At 38.8% G+C, this 25,071-nt stretch overlaps 1 protein-coding gene across 1 annotated transcript; it reads right to left on the minus strand.

Moving 5' to 3' along the window:
* Positions 1–11,471: 11,471 nt before the first annotated feature.
* LOC124607288 (40S ribosomal protein S10) lies at positions 11,472–23,900 on the minus strand. The gene is made up of 5 exons (XM_047139574.1): positions 23,748–23,900; positions 23,443–23,593; positions 14,232–14,345; positions 13,462–13,647; positions 11,472–11,567 (listed from the first exon to the last, which is right to left on the minus strand). Exons 2-5 carry the CDS (start codon positions 23,590–23,592, stop codon positions 11,529–11,531), a joined length of 489 nt encoding a protein of 162 aa, XP_046995530.1. The 5' UTR covers position 23,593; positions 23,748–23,900; the 3' UTR covers positions 11,472–11,528.
* Positions 23,901–25,071: the final 1,171 nt, after the last annotated feature.

The raw sequence follows: 25,071 nt of genomic DNA on the forward strand, positions 1-25,071 counted from the left end.
CAACTTGCAGCAGCAGCAGATCAAACTAAGAAAGTGCAGGAAACCACCTGCATTCTGTTAAAGAACAGGCCATTCAATGATGACTTCACCAAATCACTTCACCAGTGCACTGCTGTAAACTGTACGACCTGCCAAAGACCCACAAAGAAGGCATTCAATCATTAGCGAAAAACATTAGGGCATCAATATATCCCCTGGTGAAGCATCTGGCATATTTGTAGGGCCCCATGTTGGCAAGTGTACACATCACACTTGAAACTTGAGTGATTTCATTGGTCAGCTGAAGGAGCTAAGGTTGTGAGAGTCCAACATTATGGTTAGCTTTGATGTTGGCTAACTTTTCACTCATTCCATAAAACTACTCAATGAGAAGTTCAACCCTGAACTGATACAGCTTTATAGGTATGTTCTGACACTGCCTTATTTTATTTTCAGTGGACAATGTGATGAGCAGCCAGATGGTGTAGCCATGGGTAGCCCCCTCTTGCCAGGTGTATCAAATTTGTCCAGAGAGTACTTCAAGGACAGAGCACTGGCAACTGCCAAATTAAAACCTGTTAGTTTCTTTCGGTATGTCAACAGCACTCACCATATGGACCCAAAAAACAACAGAAATTCTTAAAATTTCCAAGTTCCATCCCTGAAAACAAGCATTTTCCCATGGACATAGAAGAAGATAAACTTCCTTTTCTCAATGCTCTAGTTCAGCGTAGGGCCGATGGTTTGCATGCCCATAGTGCATACCACAAGCCAATGCATACACATTCATGTCTCTGTGTTTCCAGTTGCCACCATTCCTCACAGAAGAACAGTGTGCTCAACACTCAAGTACATTTTGAATGAACAATGTCTGATGGCAGAGCTACAATAGCTGCCATCTATCCTCCACAAGAATTGATACAGCAACCGACAGATTCAGATGTCCTGTGATAAAGAGCCCCAATAATGACACAGAGGCTGAAAACATGGAAGAAGACAATAGGAAGAGCACTTTCATACCATTTTCTGGCAATGTATTGTCAAAAATTGGCAGACTACTTTGAAAACACCAAATGTCAGTTTTCTACCCAACAGCCAAAATACAAGCTTTATTAGGGACAGTGAAAGATAACACGGGTGTCAAAAAAAGTGGGGGTGTACCAAGTTCCATGTGAATGTAATAAAACATGTATTGGACAAATGATCCACACAATCGAAGATCAGTGTACAGAACATGAGCGGCACACCCATTTACTTCAGCACATCAAATCTGCAATAGCAGATCACTGCATTTAAAATGGACACAAAATCAATTTCCAGCAAACGAAAGCCTTGGCTACCACGAATAAACATTGGGACTCCCATTTTCAAAGAAGCAATTGAAATCCATGTGACTCATAATTTAACCAACAATGACATGGGCTTCAAATTAAGCAAGGCATGGGAGACAGGACTAAGCTCCATTGAGCAAGGTATGGGAGACAGGACTAAGCTCCATCAAAGCAGAACGTGACTGGATGTGTGATGCAACGGGGTCAGTAGGCAGAAGCCAACTGAGATTCTCCGTCCCACTACTGCAGCTGCATGCCACCTGCTTTCCTCACCAACAATGGGCAGCAAATGGGGCTGGTGAGACCCAGGCTCTGGATCAACAGGCATAAAGACTGCCAGCATGCAGAAGACACATCAAGCCACCAACACCATCTAATGACAACACCACTCGCCAAAATATTGGGACCTTCGACGACTGCATACGGCTGTACACCACCCAAGAACTGTGGAAGCAGCATGAATGCCAGGAAAGCTCAGATCATATACCACTACCTATATTGTGTGTCAGGTCATTCATATACAATATGGAGAGCAAAGGTCCCAATATATTTCCCCGAGTCACAGCTGAAGATACTTCTACTTCTGTCGATGACTTTCCATCCAGGATAATATTCCTCACTCCGGCTGCAAACATTTGAAACACCCTGTGATCATACTCCTGTTACTACCTGTTGCTGTGGTACTGAGTAAAATACTGTTTAGAAGTTAGTAAATACTACATCTACTTGATTGCCTTGATACATGGTTTTCGTAATGTCATTTTAAAAAGAGAGTATGGTTTCACGTGAACAATTTTTCAGAATCCTGCCGCGCGGTCTGAGGTGCTTTGCTACGGTTCATGCGACTCCCCCTGTCGGAGGTTCGAGTCCTCCCTTGGGCATGGATGTGTGTGTTGTCCTAATTTAGTTTAAGTTACATTAAGTAGTGTGCATGCCTAGCGACCAATGACCTCAGCAGTTTGGTCCCTTAGGAACTTACCATGAATTTCCAGTTTCAGAATCCATGTGGTTTCGTTGGAAGTGGTCATTCTAAACTAGATACCTCGTTATAGTTGAAGTCACAATGTGTTGTAAGATTTTACAACAAACGGATGTCAGGGAGACTGGACAGTCACCTTGTTGATTATTTCTGCTACCATTCTTGTAGATGGATGTGACCTCTGCTTTGTTCCAACCAATCGGCACAGTTTTTGGTTAAATGGATCTAACAAAATCTAAATACAGGGTAATTCTTATTAATGTTTAAAAACTTCAAAGGCTACATTGACAGTACTGAGAGAAGTAATTTAAAGTAAGACACGTGGGGTCGCAAATGTTGGGGAATATCCCGAAAGTGGATCACAAACGTTGAACATGTGATGTGGCACCAGATGATGTATGTCACCATGTGTGCATCAATTGAGTCAACCGGTCTGTTGCAGCTGATCATCCCATCCCAAGTCAAGTATTCATGTCAGTTAGGATCATATGTATGACTTTAGTGGATGGAGCTCAGGGTTCGAGTCTTGTGTCTGGCAGGCAGTATTTTTTCATTGCATTAGACAACTGTGTGTTCAGAGTAAAGTAAGATTAATTATTTTATTTGCCGGTCTCACTTTCTCCACTGGTTTACTGCAAAGTACAGTACAACAAAAGCCTACCATAATTTGTCACAAGTAAATGAGTATAAGCTTCCGAACTGCATCATTACCTGTTCATGACCTACATTTTCTTTGCTAAATAGTGTCTGTAAACAAAAAAAGGGACAAAAGGAAAGAAACACAAAATAAGAACATCATTTACTTGGTTACAGTGAGGACAATAGTTTTGTAACTTTTACATTTATAACAGATCACATTTACAAAACATGTTCAAAATTTGCACAGTTTGTTCGAATAGAAGTATCATCCTTTCACGCCCATGTTCAGTGTCTCATCCCTTATTGGGATATTGCCCAGCATTTTTGACCCCATATGTCTTACATTTAATTATTGTCTCAGCATCATCTATGTTGCTTCGAGGGATTTTAAATGTTAATAAGAATAATTCTGTATATATTCTGGGAGTCACCATATGGTGCATGTAACAGGGTATCTTATAGCACTTCTAGTATTTCCCTTTCCTGTTCCATTAGCAGGAGTGAGGGAAAAATAAGTCAATACACCTTCATACAAACCCTGATTTCTCTTGTCTGTGTGGTTCTTACGCAAGATGGATGGTGGTGGTACTAGGACTGTTGTGCAGTCTGTAACAAATTTTGGTTCTCTCAACTATCTGAATATTTATTCATGAAAAGAGTTCACAGAGCACCTCTGTATTACTTGCATTTTGATCGAATCTCCCGGTGACAAATCTAGCAGCAAGCTGCGAGTTGCTTCAGCATCTTCTGGTCTTGTATGTATCCCTACACACCAACAGTATTCAATAATGGGTACCACAAGTGTTCTGTACATATTCCTCTTTATAGATCTATCTTTCTAGAATTCTCCAAACAACTGAAGTCAACCATTCACTTTCCATACAAGCAATCTTCCATTTTATGTTGCTTAGCAGCATTATATCTAGATACTTGATATGTTGACTGCCAGGAGGCCACCGACAGTCTGGCACCATGTGCCCATCAACGGCAGCAGGCTCCACTTTGTTTAGTACAACATATCTTTGGATGGCACCTGAGGTATGTACCAGTTAACCTTGGTCACAGTTCTGGTTTCTTTCTGTTCTGCTTGCAGTGCATGTATTGCACTCCATTGCCATCAGCAAATACAATCATTGTCATCTTCACTGCTGTCACTATTAGTTATGTACACAAATGCATCATCTTTGTCACTTTTTTTTTCATTTCCAATATTGTGCTCTTCCACTGTCAGAGGGTCCATTGAAGCTAAAATCTTGTGGTTGTATTCTGTGATAAAGCAAATCCTCTGTCCATACCAGAAAATACTTTATAACAGATGTAGAGCAAGATACTGAACTCTGTTTCCTGGACACCGTCATCAACTCAATCAAGAAATACAAACTAATGCACTGTATACTATACTAAGCAGAGTGGAGCATGTGGCTGCCACCAGACAAATGGCATCAGTCGTGTGGCTCTGCTGTGTACACTGGCAGTCTCGTGGCAGTCAATATGTTAACAGATATGACTATCACCATTGTGACAAAGAGCACACAACTAACATAGTATTAAAACATTATGGAATTGTTTCTCTCCACTTGTCACCAGTAACTTATATTCTTCCACATTTGGAGGAAGCTGCCACTCATCACGCCAACGAGGATTCCTAACTCACCCCGTGTCTGCTTAGTCACTCAATGATCATACTTTACTGTACACTACATTGTTATCACCAAACAATCGCAGATTGTTGCTCACCCTATATGTCAGATTTTTGACCTATATATAGAGAACAAGAGCCTTCCTGTTGCACTTTCCAGGGGCACTCTTGACAATATCCTTGTCTCTGAAGGACACTCACCATCCAGAACAGTGAACTGGCTTGTATGACATAAAAAGTCCAGCCATGGTCTTATCTGGAAACCTTTCTGTATGCTCAGACCTTTATTACCAGCCTGCAGTGGGACAACGTTGTCAAAGGTTTTCTGGAAATCTAAGAATATGGAATCTGCCTATTGGCACTTCATACATGGTTCGCAATATATTGCACAAGGAAAGGGCGAGGAGGATTTTGCAAGAGTGGTGTTGTGAATCAGTTTTGATTTGTGAATGTAAGCTTTTGTCTAAGTAATTTATTATATTCGAACTTATAATAGGCTCAAGAATTCTACAGCAAACTGACATCTCAGATACTGGTCTGCAATTTGGTGGCTCCGTTCTGTTACCCTTCTCCCATCACTTTCACTTTTGTCCAATCACTTGGTACTTTGCACTTGGCAAGATATTTGCGATAAATGCAAGGAGGGGTCAACAGTGAAACCAAACTAGGTTTCCATCTGGACCTAGCATTTTTTTCCCCCAATTCTTTCAGCTGTTTTTCAACACCAAGGACGCCTATTACTGTCCTCCATTGCAGCAGTCAAACAATGGTATGTGTATGATCAGCTTGTGTGAGTGATTTTTTAAATGCAGAATTTAAAACTTTGGTTTTCCTTTTATAGTAATGTATTGGCACACTGGATTGCTCGATAAGTGAGTAAATAGGACCCTTTGTCACAGTGATTTGATGTAGGATCAGAATTTTCTATGTTTATTAGCAACATCTTTTGTAAACTTATTGTACCCTATGCCCATTCATCTCTTTATAGACCGTGGAATTTTAACTTTTGCCTGTTGAAATTTCTGCATTCTTTTTTGAATAGTGAGTGAAAGAACCTCTAGTTTCTCAGCATTTTCCAAATTTTGTTAATTAAACCATGATGGGTCTTTTCCAACCTTAATTCACTTAGTCAACATGTACGTATCCAGAGTGTGATTTAGAATCAGTTTAAACTTTGCCCTTATTTGATCTATGTCCATTCACATTGGAACGACATTTGTGTATTTGACTAAGTAGGATGCTAGCAACTGCTTATTTACTCTTTCCAAAATAAACAATGTTACAGCATTCTTGATGGCTGTATTAACTTTAGCAACCAATGTGTAAATGACAGCACAGTCACTAATCCCTCACTCTTATCAACAAGGTCAGGCCTGTTTGTAGCTACAAGGTCTAAAATATTTTCATTGTGCGAGAGCTGTGGAACTAGTTACTCAATACGGTTTTCAGAGAAAGCATTCAGAACAACTACTTAGCAAGACTGACTCTACCACCTGCACCATCTACTGACATCTCAGTATATACTCCATAGGTTAAAAGTCACTTCCAACTAATATTGCATCATCAGGGTAATTCCACACCACTGAGCATAGACTTCCTTTGAATTTTCCATAACTGCTACAGCAGCATTGAGTGGCCAGTATTATCCTCTAATTAACTTTTAGTTCACCTATGCTGGTTACTATCATCCAGATAACTTAGCCGTCACACCCAATTCCGGCCTTATTAGACATCTTCTCAATTGCAGTCCTATGATGTCTAACCTGTCTTTTCAATACACACTCCATGTGTCATTAAATGTTTTGGAGCTTTCTACTTCAGGATTAATCCAACTCTCAGTTCTGAGTGTTATTTTAAAGTGACAACTTTTCATGAGAAACTAAAAATCTTGAACTTTGGCAATGTACTATTACAATTTTTACATTCAAAGTGTGTCTAGTATGTGTGCAACCTGAATTTCACCCTGCCGACTGGCAAGCACCCAGAGAACCTAAAACAATGCCTAGCCTAAAAAAATACATATGAATGCCCCAAGTATTCTGCTTCTGGAAGTGTGCCCCGATCGGGACTCGAACCCGGGATCTCCTGCTTACATGGCAGACGCTCTATCCATCTGAGCCACTGAGGACACAGATGTACAGCGCGACTGCAGGGACTTATCCCTTGCACGCTTCCAGTGAGACCCACATTACCAACTGTCCACCACACACATTTTCAGCTGTCCCCATCGAGGTATATCAACAACACCTGTTGGTAGCTGAGGGTTTCAATTAATTATCATTTATTCTAGAGAAGCTGCACGTTCATCAATGGTATCCATTCTTTCGAGAACAGTTACTATCTTCATACATATAATTAAAGGCTACCCAGCCATTGACCTTTGTCTGTGCGAACGCGCACAGGTTGCTCGAACTCTTACAGGAATAGTCACCTTAGAGTGCGCGAGTAATGAGTGGATGGGCAAATATCTATTAGGTACATTATGTATGTAGATTGTGGACAGTTTGGAATTTGGGTCTTGCGGGAAGTGTGCAAGGAATAAGTCCCTGCAGTTGCGCTATTCATCTGTGTCTCGGTGGTTCAGATGGATAGAGTGTCTGCCAAGTAAGCAGGAGATCCCGGGTTCAAGTCCCAGTCGGGGCACACATTTTCAGCTGTCCCCATCGAGGTATATCAACAACACCTGTGAGCAGCTGAGTTTCAATTAATTATGATTAATGGAAAATCTCATAAGATGTGAAACAAATACTAACAAAGAGAGAGAGGGGCAGGCCAGTACTTACCTCAGCTCAGTACAGCCGATAGATACACATAAAACAGAACTGAAAATTTACATTCCTAGCTTTCGGAACAAATGTTCCTTCATTGGGGAGGAGAGAAGGGAAAGAAAGGGGAGAAGGGAAGGAGATTCAGTTACTCACAACACAGGTTATGAAGCAACAGGGAAAGGAAAATAGGGAGGGTAGCAAGGATGGAGGCATGGTTGTCAGAGGGAAGCCAAATTAATTCAATTATCATTCAATTCAATTAATTATCATTTATCACATAACATGTTTAAAACTGAAGCCATCTCAGCGGCAAATTCTGTATATAATCTGATACAGATTTCATTGAGTGCTGACCCTAGTCAAATTTTAGCCATTTATCAACTGCACTGTTGGAACATTTGAAAACTGAGCTCACTAATTCTACTTTTCCTTGGCTACACTCAATTTCAGTTCCTGTATCATCTTTCAGTGTCTGGATACTAACAGACTTATGACAAGAATTTGCCTTGTGCAAAATCTTTCAACAAAATTTGCTACAGTAGTCACTGAATGCTTCAAACAGCATCTCTCTCTATAGTGCAATGTATTGTTTTGCACTTATTATGTAGTAGTTGCAGTTTCTCTATTGATTAATTTTGAGCCATTGTTCCTCTTCATGCTCCCTTCCAGCACTGAATGTTTTAAGTTCCTACCTGAGGAATGACACTAATGCTTTATCTAGGTTACTGAACATATAAACCTTTTTACTTGTTTTATTTATTGCTCCTATGAATCTAGGACTGTACAGTGCAGAGAAGTTATGGGACCATTCATGAATTACAATACACATTCCTTGATCTTTTTTCCAGGTATCATTAACAAAAGATTAAATTATATAATTTTTTCTTACTCTACACATCTTATAAAAAAGTTTTAATTGGTGAGGCCATTTAGTTTTCCTAGATATTCCTTTACTGTACAGAAGCAGTGTTCAACCAAGTAATCCTTCAGTTGATTTGAACTTTTTTTAAGTCTATTATTTTTGTGGATTTGGGTAATGCATTGTACAATTTGATGCCAGGGTGGAGTCTACCTTTCTGTAATAGGGCTGTGTTTGTCTGTTGTAGATGTACATCATTTGTTTTGTGTGGTAGCTATGTACAGATTCATTACGGGTGATGCTTGGACTGTTGGTGTTTAGTTTTTCTTTTACAATAATTACATTTTCAAGTATATAAATACATGGAACTGGTATTTTATTTTCCCTAAATAGTGGCATGCATGATTATCTTTGCTCTAAACTTTCTAACAATCTCTTTCTGTAATCTAAATGATTTCTGACTAGCTCCACAATTTCCCCCAAAACACTACAACATATTTCAATAATGAATGCACATAAGCAAAATATACGGTCCTGAGATTATCATGTAATATACAGTTTCTTAATGCTCTCATTACAAAACTTTTGCTTGGTTTTTTGTTCTTTCATGGTTCTGGTTTCAGTGTGGCATAAATCTGCTTCATGAGTGGGTTTCCCAAGGAGTTTTCAGAGATAGCCTTTAGTATTTTTCACAAGGTGTCTTGGCAGGCCAAGTGACGAAACCATATTAGTATAAGTATCCCAAATGATAACATGATTGGGGAACATATGTATTGAGTTTATAGTTTTAATCTAGCCTACAGCTTCAATTTATACCTCTGTGGATGAGAGTTCCTTGTCTACTATGACAAATATGCCATCTATTTCCCATTTGCCTCCAAGATGGATCAATGTGAGGAAAAGGGGGAAAGAGAACCACTCCCATGTCGCACAGACACATGTAACAACCTAAATAGTTTCTCAGCACTTTTTCTAGTAAAAATTACACATACCACCATTGCCACAGCAGCACTACTTTTGAAATACACCTAAATTCGCAAAAAAATCTTTCTGCTGTCAATTGATTTTACACAGCTTTTTGTAGCTTCTACAACTTTTTATTACTGCTGAACCTCCATTGTGATTGCTTTGACAGTTAACTTTATGGTAGGGAAAGGATTTCTTTGGAAAGTCATGTAACTAAGAAAAATTGTTGTGTGTAAAAAAACCACACACACACAGTGCATGCCAGAACCATTTAGGGAGAACATAGAGTTAACACTGTAACAAGTCCAAGCTGTTGCAGCCTAGTTAATCACAGGGCCTTGAGTCTCTGTTCACACTTTCCACCCCAACCAGAATTGCCTTAACAAAAAAAGTAAATGAGTATCTAAGATATTACAAGTTACAATACATATAAAGTACAAAATTTTGAACACCCTATCTGGAAAATTTGGAGCCATTCTTTTGTTTCAAGTTGTAACCTACAGACACTAATATTTTTAATAACAAGCAAGTTCTGCTTCACACAGGGTGACATGCCAGTCAGTGCACATGGCAATTCCATCTCAACATAACTTGTTTGCTTATTGAGCTATTCTCATGGAACTTGTCCCTTCAGCAAACCGGAATGGAGTAGCCTGCCTGTTCCCCAGACAAACTCAAACATATATGGATCATTGAAATGAGCCACTATTGGAGATCACAACAATCACATACAGTTTACAGCTTATGCAGAATCACCACTGAAATTTGGGCTGATTTACACCATTCTGGCTTGATCACACTGAATGTATATTCAAAACTACATCCAAGCAAAGCAAGGGGATGTTCCATTGTGTATAGACATTGCTCAGGAATGCTGTGAAAAATCCATTGGATTTTGCCATACAAATATTTGTTTTGAGATTTGGTCATCTCTATGCAATGCAATTTATATTAATTACAAAATAAAGGGGTGATAAACTTTTGTGAATCCAAGTAGCAATAACATACACTAATGATCCACTCTACAAAAGAACCCACAATCATATTAGCCTGTCAAATGTGAGAACTGTGATGAAGTTTTGATTTTTTAGTAGCAATTATCAGTTTTAGCCTGTACAGCAGAACAATCCTAGCAAACCACTGTACATATACATATTGTAGGGGCAGGGAGAGGAGCAAGCAAGCCTGTCTGCACAAGAAAACAAATCACATACCTACACTGCTAACAAAAAATACACCCATACTACATTTAATGGAGCATCAAAGTAAGACTGGCCAACAAATACCCTGTTCTAATTAAAACTTAGATGCACTTAATGGCACACACAGTGGGATTGAAAGTATGTTTTGTCTGACATTCTTCCAAGATGCACACTGACATAATTTTTGATGCAGCAGTTTGAACTTGGTAAATATTAACAATGAACAAGCCTCCTGCAACTGAAACAGTGCATTTAACCTGTAGTCCTCACATTTCACAAATTATCTACACTTGCATTATCAGTATGAAAAGGCAAATGATTTTCTTGCAGATATAGCAAGTATGCCACCCAGTTAGTTGTGCAGTCTAACGTACTGCTTTCCAGGTGGGAAGGTGTGGTGGTCCCCGGCACGAATCTGCCTGGCAGATTAGTGTCTAGGTCCGGTGTGCCTGCCAGCCTGTGGATGGTTTAAAGCAGTTTTCCATCTGCCTCTGTGAATGCGGGCTGGTTCTCCTTATTATGCCTCAGTTACACTATGTTGGTGATTGCTGTGCAAACACTTTCTAGAAACATACACCACAATTTCTCTACCATGCAAACATTGGCGTTACACTCGCATGGTGCGAGATGTTCCCGGGAGGGAGGTCCACTGGGGGCCAAACCGCACAATAACCCTGGGTTCCGGCTACGGTGGGGATGAAGCGTCTCAGTCGTTTCTAGGTCCCAATTCCATACAAGTATGCGAGAAACATTTTCTGGTAAACAAACTCTGCTCATTGGTTTCCACAAATTACTGCAACCAGTCATGTTTTATTTTATTATTAAATTTTTATTTTCCATTACTTGTTTCAAATTGCTCAGTGATTCATCAGATGGTACATATTCATTGTGTTTCCAAAATTGTTGGGGTCATGTAGCTGTGGCAGAAAGTATAACCTAAAGAAGCAGCACAGAATGCGGCCACAAAATCTAACAATAAAACTAAAGGCAAAGGATGCAGTAATTGGTGGAGACCATTATTCATCACCAATAGCAGTGTTACACACCCATAATGGACTAATTTATTCATATTTGTAAAAAGGTTTCTCAAACATGGGAAAAATACAACAAATATTTCAACTTTTTTATTTTAGGCATAAAAATGTATTTTACAAATCAGCCACAGATCACTGAGGTGCTCCCCGTCCTCTTCCAAAACTGCCACGCTGAAAATCAAAATTTGAGGATTAGAGTGAATGACTGACTATCACAAAATTATTAGTGACAGCAATGAACTTAATTTTACTATTATATATTTTTCACAACATTCACACAAGCTGTTTGCAGTAAAGTGGGAATCATCAATGACCACAACACCGACCAAACAGCAAAGTTGGTGCAAGCCTGATTTTAAAATATTCTTTACAGCAACTAAGCTAAGCATTATATAAGAATTGCAAAAGAAAGTTATTTCAAAACAAGTTGCAACACACTGACAACTGCACACTTTCCAAAATCCTGTTAAAAACTACATGAAGTACTTCAAGGGGCTAAAACTAAGTAATCCTGCATTTTGTACACTATAATACTTAGAGTAACAACAACAGCATTTTTATCTTTATCTAACAATGTGTCAAATTTCACAGCCGACAAATGAGGCAGGGATTTTTGATGAGGCTTTACCTTCTTACAACTGTTTGGACTTGTGAAATGAAAATTTGTAAACAAAATCCACCCCACAAACCACACTCCGGCCAAAGCTGAACACACCATCAGTACAAAAACTATAGAAATATGGAAGCACTTCCTTAATTGTTAGATTAAGATTGTTTGAAACTTCATAACTGCTGTTGCTAAAATGCCCTAGGCCAGTATTACCCTATCTAATTTCCTTCCTCAAAGTTTCTTTGACAAAATTTGATAGTGTAATAAGGCACTTTGTCAAAGTTAGGCCTCAGTCAAATTTTCTTTTGATCAAATCTAACACCTTACCTTACATTTGATCAAAAGTGACCATCTGTTTACTGCACAGAGAAACTTAACTGCTTGGAGCACTAACACTGATGCTGGTGTCTGACATCTATTGTTTCCCAACACTGCTTCTAAGTTTTAATGATGCTTTGCATCTACAATGAAACTGATAGTATGTACAAGGAAGTTTAAGCACTGTAACTTGCAGCATTCTATATACAAAATAGAAAGTGGGAGCTATAAAAATTGCTGAAGGCCATTAGCTGTGAATTATGGCCAGGATAATGAAAATCCACGACTGTTGTGGAAATAAGAATATTTCTTATTAGCTATAGTACATACTAAACAGTTATTTGCCTTCAGATATTACTCCTTCAGCACTTTATAAAAAGCTTCACACATTTGTGGTCTATCTTCATTAATGTGCAGTGTGGCATTTGAATGTTATATGGTGAACTAGAATAGCTTTCTCCTGTTGTAAGAAATCACATACGTTACAAGAAGTGTCTTTTGCAGGTGTAGCACTTCTGAGGTAAGTCCTGCTTCGTAATATGAAAAGCCACTTTCTTGAGCACATACTGAAATGTTACTATCATCCAGTGGCAATTTTCATACGACTTTACATTCTCTGCTTACAGCTCCAGTAATTGATTCTGTTTGATGCTATTAGCACCTCACTATAAAATCCACTGCTGTTCGCAGGAATGTTTCCTCTTTCTTTTCTCTGCCCCTCTACCAAATACAATGCAGTTTATGTACATGCGACTGCAGAGCACTGTAATAAGTCTTCGTTAGCCATTCTGAAGGCACTATGACGTCAAATGTCTTTCTTGAAAAATATTTGATTGTGTGGTACCAGCTTTAGTCAATATTTAAACCTCAATTTACAAATGTCAATTCAAAATTTTGCTTGCATGCTGCCAATGTGTAAAAACTTGCAGAATTGAAACAAATTAACTTTACACAGTTTGTCCTGCTGAGATTTGAGAAAGCAAGTGTACACTTAAAAGTTTGCAACTCTGATTACAATTTATGAACAAAAAATTAGCAAGATTTTTGTTATTCTGAAAACAGGAATTTTAAATATTCATAATTTACAAAATTATGTCAAATGAATATTCTTACTCACAAAATGTAACATATACTTACGAATTCAAGTTCTCCTGTCCCTGCACCAACATCCGCTTTCTTGTCTGGGCCTGCAGCAGCAGCACCTGGGGCCCGCCTGTACGCAGCACGGTCTTCAGCTGGCCTGGCAGCTTCAGAGCGAGGAGCACTCGGCCTCGGTCGAGCAGTTTCCTGCCGTGCTTGGCGTTTCAGAGTTGATGGAACAATCTGGAAATTTGAGAAAATTGGGGACTTGCTGCAAACAATTCTGTAACTAAAAATAATGTGACCAATGTTTTTATGGTAAGATTTACTGCCCCTCATACACATAGTGTTGAATCTTCCATAACCTAACTAAAAGGTCATCACTTGACATCAGTAGCATCAATACTTTTACTGCACTGCATGGGCACATTAACAATGATACAGCCAAAACTTTTACCATTCAACTTACCTACTCATGAGAAGTGTGTATAAAGTTCCTGATCTGTTGGGCTATATGATAACCCAGTCTCAAAAAATCTGATTTATTGTTCTTGACACTTTCAGACAGGACCAATTATTTAAACTATACAAAGACAAGAAAAGCTTGCAAATACGTAACTATAGGAGGAACAACTCAATACTCCAAAGAGAAACCCTTAAGAAAATCGGACTGGTTGGGCAAGGGTCTCAGGTAACTGACTAAGCTGAGCAAGACCCACCTGTTGTGAGATAGCAGCAGCAAAGCAGGGTGGATGTGGATGCTCTAAGCCCAAGACAATGGATTAAAGTTGCACTTCTATATGCTACCCTTAAAGTGCTATACTTACCTCAGCTGGGAGATGAAGATAACTTCTTAAGTATGTTATGCCTTCATTTGTAAGGTACCAATAAAAATGTCTCCAAGCAAACTGCTCTGTTACATATCCTCTTGACTTCAATGACTGCAAAAGATGAAACAAAATTAATAAGATCTATTAATTGTCCTGTACTTTTTTAAACACTATCTAGCCACTTTATTTTCAAAGGGATGGGGCAGCAGTCACAGGATTATGCATATCTTCCTCATGACATACTTCTTAAGGGAAAACCATTATTTTCCATTCTACCAACCACATCAAAACTTAAAATTACATGAAGATATCAAACATTTTATTTTACCTAAATGAATATTTCCCCAAAGAACCTTGGTTGTATTAACACTAAAAAGTAATCTACCAATTACTTTTGCACAAAAAACACTAAATAAAATATAATCAACTGTCTAATAATTGCTAGTGCACATCTGCAACCAAATCAATACACACTAGTTTTTCCCACAGCTTTTTTATTTGTCCCAATTGAGCACTTCGTAGCCAGAGGTTATAACATAAGAGCAATACTACAACAATAGCATCAAACAGCATTTTGTCTGTTAAGTAACTATGTCAAAACACAATGAAAGAACTATTAAAGAAACAAAACTACTGTGCAGTTTGTGGGTGTGTACTCAAATGCCTGTTACCAATTACATAAAGTGAAATTACAAACACAGATACAACTGATATCTGTGTGTGATATCTGATGTGTATAAGGCTTTCTATGTCCATGATCTTAGCAATTATCAATTCTCAATTAGTAATCTTTGTTTCTGAAATATGAGGTGTCATGTTCTGTATGTTTCCTTTTGTTGGGCATGTGACAAGCCAGTTGTGACAAAATATCGGCTATATGTAGTTATGTCTCTTACTCCATGGAAATAATGCTGGCAAAATGGGAAGAAGCTGGAAGATGAAGGGAAACATTTAAACATAGGCACTGAGAGGGAGGCGGACAATATTGCCATAAGAAAAGTAGTTCATCATTGGCAGAAAAGTAAGAGCAACCGAAAAGGGCTTCAAAAAGGAAACTGTGAGCATGATTAGGGAAAACTTAAATAGCAGCAAAATGACAAAACATGCATAAAATTTCTCCTAAAGCACTGGGAAATGCAATCTGCAGAGCTAAAAAAACAATATAAAAGCTACCCAATAAACATATTTAAAAAATCTGTAGTCAACGAAACTATGTCCATGATATTAGCAATTATCAATTCTGAGTGAAATACATACCTAAATATTTCTATTTCAGTTATGTCAAATTACATTATGAGCTTAACAAAACTAATTTTGTGCAAAAATCTCCATTTCTGTGAGGCTAGGGAATAACTAATATGTTCTAATGACTATACCACCATAGGGTCTAAAGATTTTGCTTCTGTAGGGATCCACAGCCTCAAAGTGTTAAATTGTTTCTTGAAGGCTGTGTTGTGCTTTATCAAAATCATGCTGTTCAAGCACATTTACTGTGTCGTGTATTACATTTCGTTTATATTATATCCTGGTTTTATGTAAGTGACAAAAAGAATGGAATGAGCACAAAGCGTAATACAAAGCAAAGCAAATGTGCTTGATAATGACTGCCGGAACTTGCTAACAGTACGATTTTAAGTACAATACAGCCTACAATAAACAATTATTCTTTTATTAAATGCAGTGTTTTATCCTGAATCAACACCTGACAGGAGCAACGAACTGATTTGAGTTGTTGGGTTTTCTAGGTACAATGTGTGTTAAGTAATTGTGCCTCTTAATGCTTCTCCAGAAAATGTAATCTGATTAATCAAAATCACATGTTTATTCATATAAATTAACTGCCTAGGAGCGTTAACATTACACCTTTTCTAAACTTGTGGCATTTACTTATAGTCTACCTTTTGATAACAAAGAGAAATAAAATGAATGGTTCACATTTATCATCTTAACACACACTTTGCATTATATCTACAACAATCTCCACCTCATCCGCAGAGCTTGTAGGTAGCAGTGGTATGGGTGCTACCACAATTCCCTTAGTCTTGGGGACCTCCTTTTTGGATTTCTCTCACTGCTCATTGGGTTTCCCTGGCAGGGAGGACTTCACTGATTCAGTCTCCGGGACTGAGGATGGGCGTGAAGCACTACGACCAGCTACTTTTGGGCTCTTCAGCCACTGGCAGGTGTCATCTTTCCCACTAGCACAAACCTGGGAAGGGAATGACACAAGGGACCCCTTCCCAGCAAGAGGTGCTGAAGAAAACTTATACTTCCCTGGCTCAGAAGTGGGGACTGATATCCCTTGGGGGGGATGGGGGGAGGGTGGTTTGCTCCTGAAGTAAGTGGTGCAGGAGCAACTGGGAGGGAACTGCTTCCCCACCATCAAGGGGGCCGGTGTAGTCCTCTGGTTCTGAGAGGTGACAGGAATGCGAGGAACTGATGGGGCGATAACTGTTCTTGTAGCGGCCGAGTAAGAGGTGGCCATAGCCACAGAATGTAGGCATTCAAATTTCCTCTTAGCCTCAGTGTAGGTCAGTCGGTCCAGGGTCTTATATTCCATGATTTTCCTCTTTCAGTAAAATCATGCAGCTTGGCGAGCAAGGCGAATGATGCTCTCCACAGTTTACACAGGAGGGAGACACGGCACATTGAGTATTGGGATGTGATGGACGTCCACAATCTCTACATTTGACGCTGGAAGCACAGCAGAAAGACATAAGGCTGCACTTCCGGCACTTAAAACACTGCATTGGGGGAGGGATATATGACTTGACATCACAGCGGTAGACCATCACCTTGACCTTCTTGGGCAATGTGTTACCTCGAAGGCCAAGATGAATGTACTGGTGGAGACATCATTATCCCTCGGACCCCAATAGACGCACCAGACAAAATGAACACCTAGCTGCTCTAAATTGGCACGCAGCTTGTTGTCAGACTGCAAAAGAAGGTCCCTGTGGAATATAATACCCTTGATCATACTTAAGCTCTTATGGGGCATGATGGTAACAAAAACATCCCCAAATTGTCACAAGCGAGTAATGCCCGTGACTGGGCAGAGGATGCTGTTTTTATTTAAGACTACCCTGGAGCGCATTTTGGATAAGCCCTCCACCTCCTCAAACTTGTTCTCCAAATGCTTGACAAAAAACTTAGGCTTCATGGACATGAAAGATTCCCCATCAACTCTCGCATATAGAAGGTAACAGTGCTAATAAGCTTCACTGCCATCCTTAGCCTGGTGTTCCTCTCATTGTGTGGGCAGTGAGGTAACGATTTGGGGTCATATATCTTAGTGTTGAAGTTAGACTGCCCACTTAGAGACTGCTGGTGGCAGACCACCAACATGAAATTATGTGCTACGCTTCATGGCATGTCATTTGCCCTGATGCCACACATTCTGACCAGGGGGCCTCCCCATGGGTGCCACCCAGCCTCAGCAGAGGCCACATGGCAGGATGGCCATTGCCAGGAGTTGCGATGTCCCAGGGAGGTGGGTACTCCATGGCATACTTGGGGAGTTAATGGTGCAGGCATCAGTAGAGCTATCACTGTGTTTTCAGGGGGCTACAACCAACAGGGTACATGGTGGCCCCACCACAATGAACTGGCTACCGTGCCAATATGAGGTGCTAAGAAGTCCATGGTCATCATCGGCGCAGAAAGCAACTCTGCATAGTGCACGGTGGAAAATGCACCCAGGAAGATGTCCTCATCCACGATATGGAAAATGAGTGGGCCTGCAAGTAGGCGTGTAATGATTCTTCAGTCTGGAGACATTAGCAAAAATTTGAATACCTCAGCACTGGGTTAAGTTACAACATTGCAATTGACATGTTTGTTTTTAGAAAAGTGTGCTGTACAACATTGCCAATTACACAAAATACCCTAAAATAAAAAATAACCAGTCAAAATGACCTCCAAAGTTTGGTATCTAAATTTTCAAAAATCCACTTTTTAGGCCCAAAAGTAACAAACGGGGAGTGATTTATAGTATTTTTTCCTATAGTTACACACTACTAGCCTCATATTGAGCAATAACAAATGTTTCATTAATTTTTATGAATTTTTGAAATTTGAAAATTTTCATTTTTTCCAAAGTAATTCAAGTGAGATTCAACATAAAAATTAATTTTTGCACAGTTAGTACACCTATATGACAGCAACATACAGTGAAAATTTCAACACTGATATCTGACTAAACGAAGATATGAATTTTTGAAAATGAGGAAATAATTCTCATTCCTGTACAACTGATCTTATGGCTGTTGCCTATTTAAATGGTTTGTTTCACTGTAATAAAATTTAATTGTGACATATTTAGTTAACACTCACCCAATACTCATTTAGTTTATTTCTAATAATGCAATATTAAACAATAGGAGCTTTTGTTTTTGTTCTATGGCAATAAAAATGCCCATTTACATTTAGGTTTATTGTCAATAAGGAAGTACATTATTGCTGGGTAAAGTTAAAATTTTAAGTTCGCTCCCTGACTCTTGGTCAAGAGAAAAGTTCATGAATTCAACATTTCTCATCATTTGGTTAAACTAACCCAAAAATTAGAGAAAGGAAAAGCATTCTTCCAGTTTTAGGAAAGAAGAAAGGAGTAGGTATAAGTGGAGAATATGCCCAGGTTGCAAAAATAGCAAAAGAGTTGTTACAAATTGAGTTAAAGTAACAAAGCAGAAACGACTAGTGCTGTCAAATTTAAATGAACTTATGTAGCTTTCAAAAACTCCTATCTTGAATGCAAAACTGTAAGGTCAAAATTTTGTGACCTGGATGCTCAGAGACACTCTGAATATGTTTGTTTATATTATCAATATGTCAAACTGACCACAACTTCATTAAACTGAATGCACAGTGACTGCAGAAAATTTTACATCTGTGGTTCAGGATGCAATACAAGGGTACCACTTGGCCAATGACCCGGTAACAGTGCATCCATTTATTCTCTACTTTAAAAATGAGAAAGATGAAGTTTGCAGTTCTTCAATTTGCGTTCTACACGAATTCTTGGAGCACAACACTTTCGCTGTACACGTGTTTCAAAAGTACGTAATAAATTACATAAAAGAAAATTTTCCCAAGGTTGAGAAGCTGATATACTTTTCAGATGGAAGTGGTAGTCCGTTAACGAACAAAAAGAATTTTCCTAATCTGTGCAACCACGAAGTAGACTTTGGGTTGGAGGCTGAATGGCACGTTTTTGCATCCTGTCATGCTAAAAATGCATATGATGGAGGAAATGGTACAACAAAACGCGAAGTAAAGCCAGCCTACGAAGACCAACCACAGACCAAATTCTCACAGTACAGGACTTTTATGTCTTTTGCAAGGCTAATATTAAAGGCATTAACTATTTTCTGATCAAGAAAGAAGTGGTTCTGCATATGAAAACAACACTTCAAACCAGATTTGAAAACTGTATAGCAATACAAGGAACTTCCACAAATTCCTTGGCATTGCAGTCCGATGCTATGTAACATCAGAAACCGAAATTTAAGAGGATCATTGTGTCAGCAAAATTACATCTGTCTTTAACATTGAATGACAGTGGCATGGGTGTATGATGGGCACCAGTGGCTTGCAGAGGTTGAAAAAATAAGTTTGGAAAACGATGTTTTTGTGCATTTTTACAACCCTGCTGGCCCAAGAACATCATTCAAGATATCTACTAGTGACAAAGTTTGGAGGATATCAATGAAAAATGTTTTAAGCAAACTTTCAGTGCTTTAACTTACCACAGTAACTGGGAGGTTTTATTCTATATTACAAAAGCTGTGAAGAAATAAGTGTTCTTAACATTCATCGCCAGCTTTAGGAACTGTCTCATCTCTAAGGATGTTAATTGAAATTATTTTAAGTATGTCAGAATAATATAAATTAACTTCAGTGATGTTTCCACTTTTTGTATGTAACTCAGTACCTTACTTCAATAATAATTGATTACATCCCACCAATATCACACATGAATAGGCAACAGACAGGATCAGTTGTTGAGTAATGTGAATTTCCATTTTCAAAAATTAATATCTTTGTTCACAGTCAGCTATCAATGTTGAAATTTTTGCAGTATGTTGCTGTCATATAGGTGCACAAACTGCATAAATCAAATTTTTAAATTGAGTCCCACTTTAGATAAATTTACAAAAATGAAAATGAGGCTAGTAGTGTATGATATCTAACAATGGCAAAAAATAGACACTCATAAATCACTCTTTGTTTGATATTTTTGGGCCTAAAAAGTGGATTTTCGAAAATTTGGATACCAAACTTTGGAAGTCATTCTGACTTTTTTTTCAATTTAAGGTATTTTGTGTAATATACAATGTTGTAGAGGACACTTTTCTAAAAACAATCATGTAAATTGCATGTTGTAACTTAACCCAGTGCAGAGATACTGATATTTCTGCTTAAGTCTCTAAACTGAAACATCGGGTCGACAAAAGTGTCCGATCCCACACGTCTGCTTTGACCCGTGACGTGAGGGTGTTGTGTGTGACGTCATGACGGAGCGGAATGAGTGTGGCGGGCTTGTAGACGTCGTGTTGTGGTTTGTTGCGCTCTCTGGTGGTATGTTCAGGGTTTTCGTTTGTGTGGTGTAATGGGCTCAGTTTGCTTTTGCTCATTATCCAGAATTGTTCGAATGTCGGCTGTGTTTGTAGTGGTATTCGTTTCAGCAAGTTGACAATTTTGTGTGAAGGTTAATTTAGTGTTTTTCGCTGTACGTCCTGTGGTAATTTTAGTAAAATTAATCGGTTGTTGTTTTGTTCAGGAATGTATGACGGATAAAATTAACAGTGCGCAGGTCAAGGGAAGTGTTCGATCCCAATGTGTGGCTGTGTATGTTGGTATTGATATCAGGAGATGTTTTTGAGCTATATGGGTCACGGGAAGTGTCAGATTCCAGATAATATTGTGTTTAGTGGTATTTGGGGAGTTTTGTAATGTGTTTTTTCATCGTTTTGTGTGGTTTTGTATAGGGGTGGGTGTCTAAATTTGTTTTTTATTTAGTTTGCCCCCACCCAAAAACACCCCATTTCCCGCACTTGTCCCCTTAGTGTCATTAGGCTTTTTGTGAAAAGTGTGTATTTTTGTTTTTCGATGTATTTTCGCACTCATAATGTGTACATAACGACTTTATATGCGCCATATTGGAACCGTGGTTTATGGTCGTTTCCGCCAGATTTGTGACGTCATGGGTCAAAGCAGATGGGCAGGATCGGATGCTTCCATATTTCCGAATCATCGTGCACTTACAAACTAAAATGGCCGCCATTCAGTAAAGGTGAAAGGTATTTTTTTTTAACTGTTTTGAACATCTCAATTACAGGGTGATAAAAAACTTAAAATATTTAAAAATGGTCAAGCAACCAACAATCTTTTTTGGACCATTTCATTTGGATGGAACCATAACAAAACTTATAAAAGAGAGTGACAGACCATAATATTAAGTGTATTTTTCAAATTAAATGTTTAGAACAAATCTACTATACAGCAGTAAAAAATATCTTCCTCAATTCATATAACCTAATGCTCCCCCAAAAAATTCTTAACCAGTTATGGTAAACAGTTTGTTTACTCTAGCGTAACTTCTGAACAGTGGTGTTTTAAATATTCCTTGAAACTGCTTGGCAAATCACCTGTATGAGGACAGGTTGAGATGAGCACGTCTCTGCAGCAAATCACTACAATTCATTGTGTGCGAGAACATTTTGTAACTGAATCAAGAGATTTAAGTCACATTGTCATATCAACAGTAGCTGCAAAAACTAATGTATTAAAAAACTGTTCTCAGGTCCCACCATAGCTACAACCTCAGAACTGACATTGAGAGGAAACATTGTGATACTGAAGATAATATATTAACTGCTACTTGCATATAGAAATAACACTGCTTTTGGTCTCATTGTTTAGATGACAATGTCATCCCTGATACTGGGTCAAGTTTACAACTGGCCACCCATGTGACTACAAAGAATTTCATGCATGTAGCATGGGATTTCTAACTGAAATTCCTTTAGACTTTTCTACAAGGTTTAAGTCAGAACAGCCAATCATTACAAATAAGCAACAAAAGCCATACTGAGTGATGAGAGGCTACCACAATTTCTACCATGTACTTTCACCTGTTTTATTAAAAAACAAGAACAAATATCTGGACATATAAACATTTTAAATGTCTGAAATCATACAAACAAGCTACCTACCAAAATGTTGGCTGGCCTAAATGCTACAAATTACGTGTTATATGATGGGGTGCCAGTAATGCTAACTGATCTAGGAAAACTGCCTTTGTAGTTCTAGTTGTTTGTCAACAGAGGGAGCCTGAAGGCAGTACAATGGGCTTGACATGTATGCAGTGCGAGTGGATGAAAGGGTTTACATTACATAGTGCACCCGTGATTCCCTCAGTCCAAAAATATTCTCTGGAAATGAAGTTCATAGCTGGAGGCATTACTGGAACAGCTCGTTGACTTGGCACACATCGTCTATCCCAGAAATAATACAGAGTGAAGGAGAGAACGACAGCAAGTCCCACAATGTTCCCTGGCTCTGCATCAATAGACTGCATTTTAACTTATTTCACCTATATCACCAAGTAGGCATATGAAACTATGTTCACTTACCTACAATTTTGTCATAATATTCATTTTCAAGCAATTATGCTTTCTGAGACAAACTAAGTGATTCGGGGAATCCAAGTACCGTAAGCAAGTAGGTACCAATAAAATACGGATCTGTGATGTTTGCATTCTCTTGATTATGTTATCAGCACTTACGAACACTTAACCCAAACACATAAAACTCAATTTGGCATCTTTAACACAGCTAGTTTAGTGTTGGGGTTTTATATAGCACGAGTAGTACGTTACATCAATCACGTTTCCCCGTACAAACTGCATAAACTATTATCTAATGAGAAACTATAACTTACGACACAGCTGAAAGAATTCTGACATTATACCCCGGCTTACGTGTAAATGGCATTAGGTCTTATGCGCAATACTTTGTGACAATTTAGTGCCCCCTGCTTTACTGTCACATTAACGTAACACTGACTATAACACAACGTCGACGAAGTGTGTTTTCATTAGACCCAACCAGCGAAAACAAAATTGTTTCCAGAACAGTTAATGCTATGTGCCATCCATTATAAAACTGTAAGTGCTATACGTGATAGTAACCAAATTTACAGTACCTGCATGGCTTTTATCACCTGAAGGTTAGGTATGGTTTGTAGTTCGAGAGCAGGATGTTTCGGCGCATGAAAATCTTTCTTGGCGACCATAACACCTTCTTTAAAAAGGTATTCGTAAATAGCAACTCTATTCTTCTTTGGCATCAACATCCTAGAAAGAATTAAGTCTAGTTACACAGATTCTTAACCTTCACGGATTTTCATACACACCACATACAAAAATTTGGCTTTACTGGAAATGGAACACTCACTCAAAGAATAAAGTACGGGAACAATATGCAACTCTTTAAACAGAACACTATTACCTCGATGAATTTGGATATCTGCCTCAATCGTCGAATTCAACAAGCACTACACGCCACCAAACCGGAAAAAGAAAGCAACACCTATCACAACAGCAAAGATATGACACTTAGAGCAAAGGCTGATTTGACCAAAGATGACGATTGTCGAAATCCTCTTCTACACCACAGAGTCTACAGGCCCGTCCACACGCAACGATGTGTCTGCGCACATCACATCTGCGCAGACAGATCGTTGCGTGTGGACAGAAGATTTGCACCAACCTGATGTGTGTGCAAACCTGGAAGTTGGAGGTTTGAGCGAAACCTCTCAAATCTGTGGGTTCAAACCACACCTGCGCAGACAAGTTGGAGCTTGTGGACAGGAGATCGCCGAAAATCTGGCGCGAAACAGCTGTTTGCTCAGTCTAGTGTTTGTATTTGAGCGCACAGGGCATTAAAATGGCTGATACTCGTCAGTGTTCTCGAGAGTTTGTAAGTGAATTCATTGAAATATACAGAAACCACCCATGTTTGTGGAAGATTAAAAGTAAAGAATATAGTGACCGAGACAAAAAGACAGCAGCATACAATGCTCTAATTGAAAAATTGCGGGCAGTTGGCGCCTCGGCAAACAGAGAAACGGTAATAAAAAAATAATTTCGTTGCGAACTGGCGAAATTATTTGCGGATGGATGTCGAAACTTATAATTATCTCTTAAAGCATGTAACCCCTCATATTATGAGAAAAATACTTGTATGAGAAGGGAAATTTCTCCTCATGAACGCCTGACAGTAACATTAAGATTCCTAGCAACAGGAAGGAGCTACAATGATTTGGAATTTTCATCTGCAATATCGAAACAAGCATTGAGTGAAATAATACCCAACACATGTGAAGCTATTTACGCTTTCCTGAAAGATGAGTTCATGAAAGCAAGTCAAGTAAATTAGTCTGTCAGCGAACTGTTTACCGAAAAGAGTTATCCAAAGTTCAGAAATCTGGAAGATCTGGTGCAGGAGTAGATCAAGTATACCAGCCAACGTTATGGTATTTTGATCTACTTGGCTTTCTTAGTGATCAAGAAACGCCAAGACCAAGCAGGAGTACAATTGAAGATGAAATTGGAGTGCCAATGTGCGAGGAAATGGAACACGAGGTTATGTAAAACAAAACAGGTTCGCCCTGCAACTCTCGCAGTAAATTTACGTGACAAAACTTTTTTCGCTTTAGCAGCCACTGTCTGCACCATTTTGACCGCTTTCTCTGTTTCCTGCGGTTGGTCTGAATGTTTTTTGCAACACAAGTTGCGAACACAGACCACAACAGAACTTCTTCCATTTCTAT

Source organism: Schistocerca americana, chromosome 3 (genome assembly GCF_021461395.2).
Source record: "Schistocerca americana isolate TAMUIC-IGC-003095 chromosome 3, iqSchAmer2.1, whole genome shotgun sequence".
In the NCBI taxonomy this organism is placed as follows: domain Eukaryota; kingdom Metazoa; phylum Arthropoda; class Insecta; order Orthoptera; family Acrididae; genus Schistocerca; species Schistocerca americana.